This window comes from Monodon monoceros, unplaced genomic scaffold (genome assembly GCF_005190385.1).
Source record: "Monodon monoceros isolate NGI ecotype Baffin Bay Population unplaced genomic scaffold, NGI_Narwhal_1 Super_Scaffold_19, whole genome shotgun sequence".
Lineage (NCBI taxonomy): Eukaryota > Metazoa > Chordata > Mammalia > Artiodactyla > Monodontidae > Monodon > Monodon monoceros.
Window position 1 is genome coordinate 35,425,815 of NW_021703775.1, and position 13,619 is coordinate 35,439,433.

Below are 13,619 nucleotides of genomic sequence, written 5' to 3' on the forward strand. Positions count from 1 at the left end.
GTAAACGTAGTTGCTCAGCCCAAAAACCTTTGAGTTTTTCTCTTGTATGCCACACCCAATTCTTCAGCAAGTCCCCTTTAAAATATATCTCAAATCTGTCGACATACTGTTTCCTCTAGCATTGCCATTCTAGTTCAAGCCATCATCTTCTCTCACCTGGACCACTGCAATAGCTTCCTAATGGTCTCCTTGCTTTTACTCTTGCCCTGATCCCTCTTTATTTATTTATATATATGTATATATATTATTAATTAATTAATTTATTTTTGGCCGTGTTGGGTCTTCATTTCTGTGCAAGGGCTTTCTCCAGTTGGCGGCGAGCGGGGGCCACTCACTATCGCGGCCTCTTGTTGCGGAGCACAGGCTCCAGACGCACAGGCTCAGTAGTTGTGGCTCACGGACCCAGCCGCTCCACAGCATGTGGGATCCTCCCAGACCAGGGCTTGAACCCGTGTCCCCTGCATCAGCAGGCAGACTCTCAACCACTGCGCCACCAGGGAAGCCCTGCCCTGATCCCTCTTTAAAACATAAATTATAATTCTCTGCTGCTTAAAACCCTATGGCTTCTCATCAGAAACGTCCAGTGTAACCTGGCCCCTGACTACCTTGCTAATTTCATCCTCTGAATATCCCTCTCACTCACTCCCCACAAGCCACACTGGCCTACCTTTCCTCAGTTGTCCCAGGCACATTCTAACCTCAGAGTTTTTGCATTTGCTGTTCTCTGCCTCAAACTAGCTTTCTCCAGATAATCATATCACCTGTTCTTTCACTTCATTTGGATCTGTACTCAAATGTCATCTCCTCAGGGAGGTGTTTTTACTTCTCTTTATTGGTCATTTACTTAAAACAGCATCCTCCTAAAGCCTCCATCCGTATTGTGCTTTATTTTTCTCTGTAGTTCTTACTGCTTTCTGACATTATTTTAAAACTGTTTTTTGTTCTCTGTGTCCACACTCAAATGCAAGCTTCCTGAAGGGAGGTAGGGCAAGGACATTGTCTGTTTTGTTCAGTGCTGTATCTTCAGCACCTAGAACAGGGCCTGGGGTCATACAAAATACTAAATATTCATTTGTGGAATGAATAAGTGAATGCATTAGTGGCTGCACCCATCCTTTGAGAAAGATTCTGAAGGAATGCCCAAGCTCAGTGGGCAGGATCCACAGTCCCCAAATCATTGCCCCTATCTCCATGTGTATATCAGTTATCTACTGATGTATGTATGCTTCCCTGCTATGCCTTGACACTTCCCCTTCAAATCCTTTCCAGCTTAAGTTCCCTCTTTTACGTACTATCACAGTTGCACTTTCCATCTCCATCCGACAAAAGTGGTCTTTTAGAATTAATTTTATAACATAACAAGTGCTCGTACATAGAAAAAGCAATTTCTATTAGGAGATGAGGGTTAGTTCGTGATAATTGTGGTGAGAGCACAAAATAAGGAACAACAAATTTGGGACTTGGACAAATTAAATTCCAAAGTTCTGAAGGAACTTGCACATATCTTGGAGACAGTATCCTTGTTAAATCAGAGCAAATAGGAAAAGTGATAAAAAATTGTAGTGGTTATAACTCACCTGGAGTCTAGTGTTCCATATCTAACATCGAGCCCAGTCTGGGCACAAGATTTTAAAAAAGACAGAGGAATGTGTTCAGAGATGGTAAATGGTATAGTGAAAACATGTGAGTAATGTTTGAATAACAATAATTATAATTACAGACATTTATTATGTGCCAGACATTACTCTAAATACTGTTTGTAAATAGTAATTTAATCCTTATCCTATGAAGTAGATATTATTATATCTCGTCTCAGAGGAGGAAATGAAGTTACAGAAGTTCAGTAACTCCCTCAAGGTCACACAGCTAGTAAGAGGTAGAGCCAGTGCTGATTTCATTTTGATTTGAGTCCATGTTCTTAACCACTATGTTATTATCTTTTAATGTTTAAAAAGAGCACTATTGAAGACAAACTGGGGCTACTGTAGAAGTTCTTAGAAGGCGGTGTTAGCCTTCACCTCAAGCTCAAGCATCGCCACCTCTTCTTAGTCCCCCCAGTCTACCCAGTATGTATTCTTATGATAGGACCAGTAACGCTTTATTACACTTACTTGCTTATATCCCTACCTCTCTCTACTAACCTATATTTAACCTATTTTAAGGGTTATATTTGATTCACTTTTGAGCCACTAAATTTAGTTTAGTGTTTGGCATATAATCAACATTCAGTTTCTGTTGAATGAAAAAAGTGAAGGAATGATCTTTAAATTGATTAGAACTTTCCAGTGGTAGAACAGCTTTCCTGTAAGGTAATAAGCTTCTGGTCACTGGCAGTTTTCAAGAATGGGCTGGATGCTTGAAGCATGCTTGTAGGGGTGCTGCAGAGGAACTTCCATGTCATGTGGGAGTGGAAGATTAGACCAGGTTTCCTTCTAACTATGAATTATTTGATCCTATGATCCTATTATGATTCTTTCTCTAAACATTTAGTTAGCACCTCCTGTGTGCCTGGCATTGTTTTAGGCACTGAAGATACAAAGATAAAAGTGGCCTAGCTAGTATCCATAAGGAGCTAGTAATCAGTGGATAATGAAGAAAAGAGGTGCTTAAGAGTATAGGTATAAAGTTTTAGTAGATAAAAATAAATAGAAAAGGGCAGGTATTTGAGGTGCTTTGAATAAATGAGGAAGGGAGAAAAAAGCTATTACAAAGGGGAGAACTAGATATGAAAGATGACCCTAAAATTCCCTGTCTGAGAAGGGAGAATGTAGGGAGTAAAGACCACATTATATTATTATATAATATATCGTTATATAATATAATATGTTATACTGTTATGGGGGAATTCCCTAAAAGGGAACTATCAGTGTTTGTCATCAAGGTATATGGCAGGGCTGGATGTAATTCATAATTCAGTAGAGATTAATTAATTTGTGAAGTATTTTGAAATTCTTGGAACAAATGTGCCTTCTCTTATTAGTCTTGCAGACCAATAAAGTTGATTAAATTCTCCTTTCCCCTGCCCTCCGCCCCACTTTGGGGGCATTAACATGGAATGGGCAATTCATTAAGTCATGTGGGACCCTTCAGTTTCTTTTCTGATTCATGTGCCTGGAATCTGTTAGACCGTAGGGGAGTAATGGTCTTTTTTTTTGTTAACCTGGTCCCTGGTGCTGCTCATCTCTCACACATGTCACAGTATGTCTTGTCACAGAATCATCCTCTAGCTGGGACATGATGCTTAGGTAGGTGGGGAAGTCCCCTGTTTTGTTTAAAATCATAGTTGTCTTTGGGTTTGGCTGGCATGTTCATGATTAGTTTACTGACAATTGGTTTTTTTCTTTCCATACCATATGCTATTCCATGATTCATCTGCTTTGAGTCTGCTGCCCTGAAGGTGAAACAATTTCTTCCAATGTTGATATTTCATAATCTCATAGATAACAAGCATACACATATGCATAGTCCTTTCAGAAGTTTTAAACATTTGGAGATGAATGAATTATGCTGCCACAAATGGAAAGGAGCAGTATAAAACCATAATGGTGATATCCAGACATCTTTTGTTGGGTGGTTGGGTGAACGCTAATATTAATAAAGCCTGCCTACTTTACTGTATATCTCCTTGAGAAGCTATTTCTGGTATGTGGTATTTATTTATGAATTTTTTAACATTTTACTTTAATTGCCTTGATTTACATGTATTTTAATATTTTAGACAAGATCTTTATTTGTAGAAGTGCGGTTTAAATTCCAAATAAATTGTAGGGCTTCCCTGGTGGCGCAGTGGTTGGGAGTCCACCTGCCAGTGCAGGGGGCGTGGGTTCATGCCCCAGACCGGGAGGATCCCACGTGCCGCGGAGCGGCTGGGCCCGTGAGCCATGGCCGCTGGGCCTGTGCGTCCGGAGCCTGTGCTCCGCAACGGGAGAGGCCACAGCAGTGAGGGGCCCGCGTACCGCAAAAAACAAAAAAAAATTGTAATACTTGCTGTTAATATTGTAATGATGGCATCTTTTCTCTATTTAATGTGTAGCATTGATTATTCAAAGCTTAAGAAATCTTTTAATTTCTGATATAAATAGTAATCTTTGAAAACATTTCAGTTTAAGACACATCACATTTCTGAATGCAGTGCAAAGTAGTTTTTTCCACACGGTTATTTTATAAGTATTTAGAAGATTACACTTCTAATAAACATGGACTAAATTCAGTTTCTGCATATAGCACTAATCAGTGCCTTTATTGTGTTGCATCATTTAACCACCTGTATCTTTTTACTCAGAATGTCAGTGATTGTTTTTCGAAGAAGAAAAGCTCTTTATAATTCCATGGTGTAGATGCACATGTAAATATCTGTATAAGTTGTGCATTTGGAGAGAGATTTTTAAAAGATTCTAATTCTCAGTATATCTCCCTCCCCCTCTCCCCCTTTCCCTGGTTTTAGCTTCTCTTTGGTTCAGGTGTGCTGGTGTCCTTAAGCCTTTCCGGGCCGCAGCTGGAGAAAGTGGTGATTGACAGAAGCCTGGTGGGGAAGCTCATCTCAGACACCATCAGTGATGGTAATTATCCCCGTGTGCAAATCAATTGCCTGCATTAACAGTGGGGCAGGAGAAATAGTGTGTCAACAGGTAGACTAATTATTACCACTGGGGACTTGAAAACACAAGTAATTGCTTGTAATAGCATAGTTACAACCCCTGGGACCCATACAAGTTTTGACTAATATTTAATATCAAAGTTTTTGTCAAGTGTTAGGCTCATATCCTTGAGTATTTTTCACTCTTTGCTTAAAAGAATGTGAACGTATTTTCAAAAGAGGTGTTTATTTTTTTTTTTGGTGTGTTGACATTTCAAATATTTTTCATTTTGAATAATAAATAACCCAAATTTGTCAACACGGCCACCAGTAAAAAACAAAAGCAAAAACAAAACCTGTGTTTTGGCTTTTAGGAAGATTCTCTGTTACCAAAGTCTGTGAATACTAACTTTTGAGAGAGTTGGGCAGTATTTATAAATATCAAAAATCAATGCCAAATATACTAGATATATCTGAATCCCATTAAGTGATACCACAATCAGTACATAATTGCTACGAAGCACATAAAAAAAGACTTTAAGCCAGTAATTGAAAAAGTAGGGTACTAACATTTATTAATCCCTAAAAGGCTCTATGCTGTGCTAACCTACATATATCATTTAATTAAAAAAACTATTCCTTATAAGGTATAGTTATTTCCATTTTATGGATAAGGAAATTGAAGCTGAAATACTAAGGAACATGACCACTAATGAGATACTAAGGACTAGCCCAAAAATGACTAGGTTGAGATTTGAACCCAGGTTCTGGCTGCAAAGCCCATTTTCTTTGCACTACGGTGTGCTGACTCCTGAAGTTTTAAGATTATGTTCCTTAATTCAAGGTAAAAAAAATGGGCTAAGAAACAGATTGCATTATCATTAGAGATTGAAAATTGTCAGTATCTTTAATTGAATAATCAAAGGAAAGTGTGATCTAATGGAAAGAACAGAGGTTAGATTACAGAAACCTTCTTTCTGTTGTGTATGCTCACTAGCTATCTCTGAATAAATATCTCTGAATAAATCCTGCAGAGAAAAGCGCTCTGCAGGGTGGCTATCATTAGCCATATTCCTGATAATGAAAGCTGGGGTTAAGGTTATAAGTGTGCCATTTCCTTTTCCTTATAGGATCATGGTGCTAAGGAAGCTTCCCTATGGAAGAGGTTCCATTTTCATGTCTAATAATTGACCCCTTCATTGACACTGCAAAGAAAATAGTGGCTGTGATGATTTTGTCATATTGATTCTCCTCCATAAGAATTAAAAGGAGACTTCCAACACTATTCATGTCACTGACATATCTTTTTTCACTTGTTTCTTTTATTTATACCACAAATGATACACTCTCATGAGACCATGATAACAATGTGATTTCTTGGCAGTTCTCCAGATTCTCCTGTAATTGTGTAGATATACTGTTGGTTACTGCTTGCACAGTCAGGGTATGGAAGTAAAGAAAAATATATAAAACATTCAATAATTTCTTTATGCTGAGAACAATGTAAAACATTTCTCAAATTCCTACTATATGTTTTTATCAACAATTTTTATAACATTAACGGCCCTTTATGTAACCTGTGAATATTAATTATCTACCTGTGTGCTCTAAAAATAAAGCTGTAGAAATATTTTTGCTACTCTTCATTATCAAATATTTTATATAATGTGTGTATTGGATATAATATGCTTTATTTCATTCAACTAGTATACCCTCAGAAAGAAGATTCATTGATGAAAAATTTTTTTAAAAATTGGTGGAGAACACGGATCTGTATCCCCTAATAAATCCAATTTATTCTCAGATGGTTTATATCATATAAACACAGGATTAAAGGCTAAGCACAAATAAAAGTGAACGTTTTTATCTTTACATTCAGATGTGAAACGGTCTATTTTATGCTTTTCTTAGCCCTATTCCAAATACATCTTATTTGGAGGTTGTCCCCAAACATCAGTGTATATTGAAATGGTCTTAGGAAAAAAGAAAAAGTATCAAATCCATGCATGATTAGATTGATGATTGTTGTTTATTCCCAGTATCTTTATTATCTTTGTAAAATGTCATAATGGTATCTAGGAGACTTTAGTTATTTCAATTAATATTCATTTATCTTCTGAAAATAGTTTTTTGTAACATTTCAGTGGAAGAAACTGTTAATTCTTTATTATTTTATTCCAACTTAGTATTTGCTAGTATTATCAAATCTTTTATTTTTTTAAGCTCTTCTCACAGACAGCTTTATCATCTTATCATTTTTGGCACAAAACAAACTATGTTTTATTCAGTTTACCAAGAAGATGGGTTCTCCTGATATAAACAAAAGACTGGAAAAACTCTCAGCCTTGGATTATAAGGTAGAGATTTCATTTTATATAGTCATATTGTTAATTATTAAGGTATGCTAGAGTATCACATGAGTTGATGTTATGCTTGTTTTTATTGAATGATTCTGGATTTCAGAAAAACCAGAGTTATTGTAAGATTAAGCTTGATCAACTAGAAACAGTGGCCATCCAGAGTTCTCTTTTTCACTCTCATTATGGGGGTCTAACAGTGGCATGCTTGGAGTAATTTATATAGTACTTACGGAAGTCAGAGACAGATAATAGAGGCAAGTTATACGTTCGAAAATGGTTTTCTTGCTAGTGGTAGTATATACACCATTCTCATTTTCCCCTAAGACCCGGTATCATCCTTCTAGGCAAGGATAGCTGCTCTGGCTTCCATTTCACAAGAAAAGAAAGAAAGAAGAAGGCACTTTCAAAGGTTAATAGAAATGTGTAATAAACGAAGAGTGGGAAGACTCCCCCGCCCCCCACACCCAACTCTAACTGTGGAGAAAAATGCAAAAAGAAATCTCCTTCCTGTGTTAGTATCTCTCCCTTCAGTAACTCCAGGTAATTTGTTTCCTTGTATCAGGGACCTTACATCTGTTAAGGCAGGATTTTTATTTTAAATGATGTATTTAATTTAAGTTTTGCCACATTACATTTTAACTGCTTGGAAGGCATACTCTCTGGTAGGATGAGTATCTAATACATTTTCCAGGCTGTTTCAGTTCAAGGCCTCTTTTCAGCAAGGACTTGTGTTTGCAAGATTGATCCAGCCTCTGTGACGTGGATTTGAGACAGTTCACTGGGAACGGGGCTGATATACAGCTTCCTTAAACAAGATGCACACTTACACCATACCTAGAGTGTCTGTAACAAGGGCAAAGATTCTTAAAAGTCAACTTTGTGTGTGTGTTTGAAAAGTAGTATTTAACCTAACATTTTGCCCTTTTGCATTATTTCTTATTGTGACTGAGGTGGTGGTGGTATGGGAAGATTTAATTTTATTTAGTGGAAAGATCTACTCTTATAAAAAAGATTTTTAACATGGGATAAAATACATTAAATAAGTGTTTCACTGTGGTAATAAACTAAAATTTGGTTTTGTCTGCCAACTTTGTGGAGCTTCTATAACACTTTGTATAATATTGATTCTTTTAAACTGAAAATCAGTGGTATTCATATATTTAGTAAAAAAAATTGGTTTAGCATTCTTAATGGGATATTATTTTCCAGAATGGCTAACTGTAGATTTACTTAAAATGTTGTTTATTTACTAATACTGGTCTTTAAAATGCACCAGTATGCATTAGCTCAAGCTATTAAAGTAACTGTTTTTAATGCATTTATATAAAATTTTGTATGACTAGTTTCTCCATCTTAGGTGTGGTGGATAATTTGGCAAAATCTTCTCAGCTGAATGATATTAGCTCCCCGTTAATGAGAGCAGAGAGAAACTGTCAGGATGTCATCTTTTCTGATGAAAAGATGTGAAAAATAGACCGAGTATATGGGCCCTATACCTTGAATAAGGGAGTTACTTATTTGTTTATTCATTCTGCCTTTAGCTTTGAGAAATTAAGCACTCCATGAGCACTCCATGTCATTTCTTTACATTAGAGAAGTAGCCTGCTTCCCTTTGGAAAACCCATGGATTTCATTTTCTGGTTCAGTATTTTAAATATAGGTATTTAAATACTTAGTAAAAACTGCCATTTGTCCATTGGAAGGATGTTTTAAGAAACTTACTCATTTCACTTGCCTTCCTGACCATTGTGATACAACACTGATGCCATTAATACTCATAGCAAACATGAAATTTCAGATAACATATATGATTTGCATTATGTGAGGACTGAAAGTGCCAGTTCTCATCTAGAAATTCTTAAGTAACATGTTTACATGGCAGGTAGGACATCAAAATAATGTAGCTATATTTTTAAGGACTTAGCAATTCCATTGTGGTATTTCTCTTAAGAAGATAGCTAGTTAAAATAGTGATATTGAGAGCTTAAATATAAGAATTTGCACTTCAAAGCATAAAGTACATCTGTGTTGTCTGTCATTGCCCATTTGGATTTTAAAACAAGGAAATAGTGTAGAGTACTATAATTCTGCTTTTCTTTACAGCTGTACCATAATTTAATCCTTTTAGATTGAAACAATTTTGGCAAAGAAAAATGTAGGGGAAATATCCTGAAAGTGTTGACCTTTAACGGGTTTTCCTGTCTACATTTTAAAAATCCAATTCAATTTATTTAACAGTGAAGGGACAGGGACAGTGCAAGGAGTTAAATGTTTACCATGAGAGAACAACATTGGTAATTACTTTGATTTCAGTTCCTTTTGATGTGCATTCAGAGGATGAAGAGGTCAATAATATTATGGGCATGCAAATAGAAAAGAGTTCCTTTTGACCATATTAAAAAAAATAGCAGAGGATTATTAAAGCATTAACCTTGATTTTAATGGCCTTGGTTGAGTGGTGAGATCACAATTTGGATGAGCCTGATTATTTACTAAATACAATACATAAATGCAACGGGTTCTTAACACCCATTGCACTCTGGCATTATCGCATTACTGCCATCCTTTGTTGCCTTGCAGACAGGAATATGAAAGCAATCTGTCATGTAGTGAGACTGGCTCCAGAAGCATTTCTCTGATAAGAAGACCCCCTGCCCTTTGCTAGTGTCTGGTCCAGTAGGCTTAGCCATGCGCTTAATCCCCAGAAAGTGGTTCGATTATTGCTGACCAGCAATGGCAAGATAGTTTTTTTTTTTTTTTTTGGCTTCCAAGCTATCAACCTTCCATTAATTCCTTAAGCAGAAATACGGTGCAATCTATATTTCCTTGGCATGTGTCACCCAGATGGTGCCGTGCTTATGTTTTCAAATAACCATGTTCCAAAATAACATAGTTTGAATAATAAATTCTACAAATCCGTCCTAAGAAAGAAAAGCATAATTCTCAGAAGCTGCATAAACTTTTATGCAGCATGATGCTGTGACTTATCCCTTTATGCAGAATTTTTGTGTATGTGTCTCATATATTCTTTAAAGTGATATTTGCCTCAAGTTGTTTTTCCTTTTATTGTTGTCAGTCATTCAGTCATTGTTAACATGTTATGTCTTAAACAGTAGTCAGACACTCTTGGTCAGCAGTACTGAACTTGTCATTTAATATAGCCGGTCTTAAATCCTATGTGTAGGTCGATACTGTCAAGCAACCATGACTGTACATTTTGGTACTGATTGGGATTGCTATGGCCAATTCCTCCCTAACTCACATTTCTCCTTTTCCTTTCCTCTGCTAAAAATGGGGAGAATTTTGAACATATGTCTTTTTTATATATGTGTCAAAAGAATTTGGTAAATTCTGACACCTCCTTAAGCACATGTTTAACATGCATATTTACTTGCATTTATCTACATTTACAGATGCTTTAATTTTTGCAATACTTTGAGGATTTTGCATTTTAAAAATGATCCTTGTCTGCTTTTTTTTTTTTTTTAACCATTAGATTTCCTATTATGAAATCCCTGGCCCAGTAAACAGGACAACACAGCGTCGTCTAGCTATCAATTGTGTTCAAGATATAGTTGTTTGCTGGTGGCCACTGGTCAGTGATGATGCTTGGCTTTGGGCCCCCATTTCTTCTGAGAAAGACAGAGCCAATCTGCTGCTCCTGGGTTATGCTCAAGGAAGACTGGAGGTAAATCTAAAGCAAATCTATACATTTTATTGAAGAGAAAATAAAATAGGATTATTAGTTTTCTATTCTGAAATAAGTGTGAATACTTTTAAAAACATATAATTTATTTTCCGAATGTTCAACAAAGGCAATTACATATGAAATGGGATCCCTTAAAGTATCACATCTGGAGGATACACAGTTTCAGGACTTGCCTGAATAGCATAGTGATTAATAGCACAAGCTTCTGGGTTCAAATCCTAGCTTTGCCACTACCTAGCTCTCTGTCCTTGAGCAGATTACTAACCTCTATGGTTTCATTATTTGAAAAATAAAGTTAACGAAGATGAATGAGATAATACATGCATTTAGAGCAATAACTACATATATTAAACTCTCAATTACTATTGTGATTCTTGTCATTATCATTATTAGTACTGTCATTACTGTTTGCTCATGATTTCATGCCTATCGAAGCTATGTTATCAATCACCTTCTTTAAACTTCAGTTAGGTAGCAAACATTAGTCAGATGCCTATTTTCTGCAAGACTGTGGTGCCAAACCATGGCTGGGGCAAGGATTTGTAAGGAGGGCTTTAGAAGAGCAGCCTTCTCAGTCTAGTTTCCTGCCTGGGACAGGAGCACAAAAAGGGTTAATCTAAGAGGTGCAGACAAGATCTTGCCCTATCTATTCCTGACAGTGGTTCTCCATCATCATTCATTATCATGAACCTATGGCTATTTTCACCTTGCATCAGTACTTTGAGTATGAAATTCTGTTTCTTTTTTTATGTAATTAAAAAAAAAGCAACCTCCTCCAACCTGTTTTTTTTAATGTTTTGGCTTGGGTAAAATAGTATGTTCCTGTATTTTCTCTAAATCCATTATCTTTTAGGCTTTAAGTTTTTTAATTTTTCAGAATTAGTATTCTGAGATACAATGAACAAGTTTTCTCTATCCCTACCTACCTCTTCTGGTTTTATAAATTTACAGGCTATCTTTTAAGACTGAAGAGTCCTTTTTAACTAATTATTTTACCTTTTTCTGGAACTTTTCCAATTTGTTGTAGTAACTAATACCAGTTGTAATGCTTCAGGTATGGATTTTGTGAGGATAAAGAAGTGCTTTATTCCTGTTCAATTCCTGTTCATGCCCACCATTTTATTGATCTTGGGTCCAGAAGCTAACTGAATAAAAGACTTAATCAAAATGACTTAATATAATAAAGCCAACTAGAATTCTTTTAAATGTTCTGTTTTATAATAAAAGTAAAAATAATATAAATCAGCCTTTAGTTTTACATTACACAAATTACCTTTATTTGAAATGAGTTTATTACCTGAAATTAGGACTGTTCAAAAAGGGTATACGTATGGTCTATGTACTTCATCTCCTGGTGTCATCTAGTTTATGGACTTCGGAGTTGTATAAACCTTGGTTTGCCTGTTGGTTGACCATATACTGTGTGACTTTAATCAAATTTACTTCCTGTCAGCTTCTGCCTGCTTTTAACTAATACTATGTTCTTTGGCCTTGGGTAGATCACCTACCCTCTCTGACTGTAGTTTTCTAATTTTTAAAATGATGGATTTAAACCACATAGGTCCTGGGCACCTCAAAAACGTGCACATCTGGATTCTGAAGCACAGGTCTGATTTAGCCATTGCATGTTCAAACGCCATCAGTAGATTTTGAAACTAAACTTAGCCTCGGCACTGAAAAGGTCCCCCTGACTGGCCCTGACTTACCTTTCCAATGTTATTTCTTTATACAAATCTATGTTCTAGCCAAATGGTTTACTGCTTCTTTTTTTCCCACCTCCTGTCTGTACAAATTACTGGTATTTCTACCTGAAAGGCCCTTCCCTCTCTCTTTTCACATCATTCATCAACTACTGAGCATGACCATGAAGTAAGCACTGTATTCATGCCAGGGGGTATAAATACAAAACTATCCCTGCCCGCAAGGATCTTAGTGTCTACCAATGAGAGACAAATATGAAAACATGTGAGTACACTAAAGTGTTAAATAATGCTGTGGATAGAGTATGTGTAAGCTGTAGAGGAGCCAGTGGGGAATGATTGTTTCTACCTAGAGAGATAATAAGGGAGGAACTTTAAAGAGGATATACAATTTGCTCAAGGTTGGTACATAATTTTACTTTTTTTTTTTTTTTTTTTTTTTTTTTTGCGGTACGCGGGCCTCTCACTGCCATGGCCTCTCCCCTCGCGGAGCACAGGCTCCGGATGCGCAGGCCCAGCGGCAATGGCTCACGGGCCCAACCGCTCCGCAGCATGCGGGATCCTCCTGGACCAGGGCACGAACCTGCACCGCCTGCACCGGCAGGCAGACTCCCAACCACTGCGCCACCAGGGAAGCCCACAATTTTACTTTTTTTACTATCCTTTATAAGTTTCATATCAAAGTTGTACTACCCCTATAGAGTGATTTGACTAGCTTTTCTCTTTTCTCCTCTCTGAACTAGTCCCAAAAGGAATTATATGATACTTGAATGTTTGGTAAAACTCATATAGAACTGCCTGGGTGTGCTGTCTTTCAAGGAAGGTAGATTTTTTATAATTGATTCCATTTTTCGAGGGTTGTTTGTTTTTCGGAAATTCTATATTTTCCTTGAGTCATTTTCCTTAATTTGTATTTTTGGAAAATAATCCATCTTATTTAAGTATTTGAATAGATTTTCATGAAGTTGTATATAATACTTGCACCTGATTTTTAATTGTTCACCACTGACTGCATAGCTAATTTTTTGATCATAATATATTAAGATATATAATTCATTTTTTTTGTCAAGTAGCTTTTGTCTTGAATTTGGCTCTTTCAATCAGTCTATCAAAATTAAACTGTTAGGGCTTCCCTGGTGGCGCAGTGGTTGAGAGTCCGCCTGCCGATGCAGGGGACATGGGTTCGTGCCCCAGTCCGGGAGGATCACACATGCCGCGGAGCGGCTGGGCCCGTGAGCCATGGCTGCTGGGACTGTGCGTCCAGAGCCTATGCT

General features: G+C 36.8%; 1 protein-coding gene across 4 annotated transcripts in view; it reads left to right on the forward strand.

Annotated features, from left to right (window-relative positions):
- The window catches only part of WDPCP (WD repeat containing planar cell polarity effector), a 392,633-nt gene that overhangs the window by 128,765 nt on the left and 250,249 nt on the right, over positions 1-13,619 (forward strand). For all 4 annotated transcript variants that reach the window (XM_029231558.1, XM_029231559.1, XM_029231560.1 and 1 more), the window contains exons 7-9: positions 4,445-4,559; positions 6,800-6,933; positions 10,433-10,624. In XM_029231558.1, the coding sequence (XP_029087391.1) occupies positions 4,445-4,559; positions 6,800-6,933; positions 10,433-10,624 (441 nt within the window). The remainder of the gene's footprint in view (positions 1-4,444; positions 4,560-6,799; positions 6,934-10,432; positions 10,625-13,619) is intronic.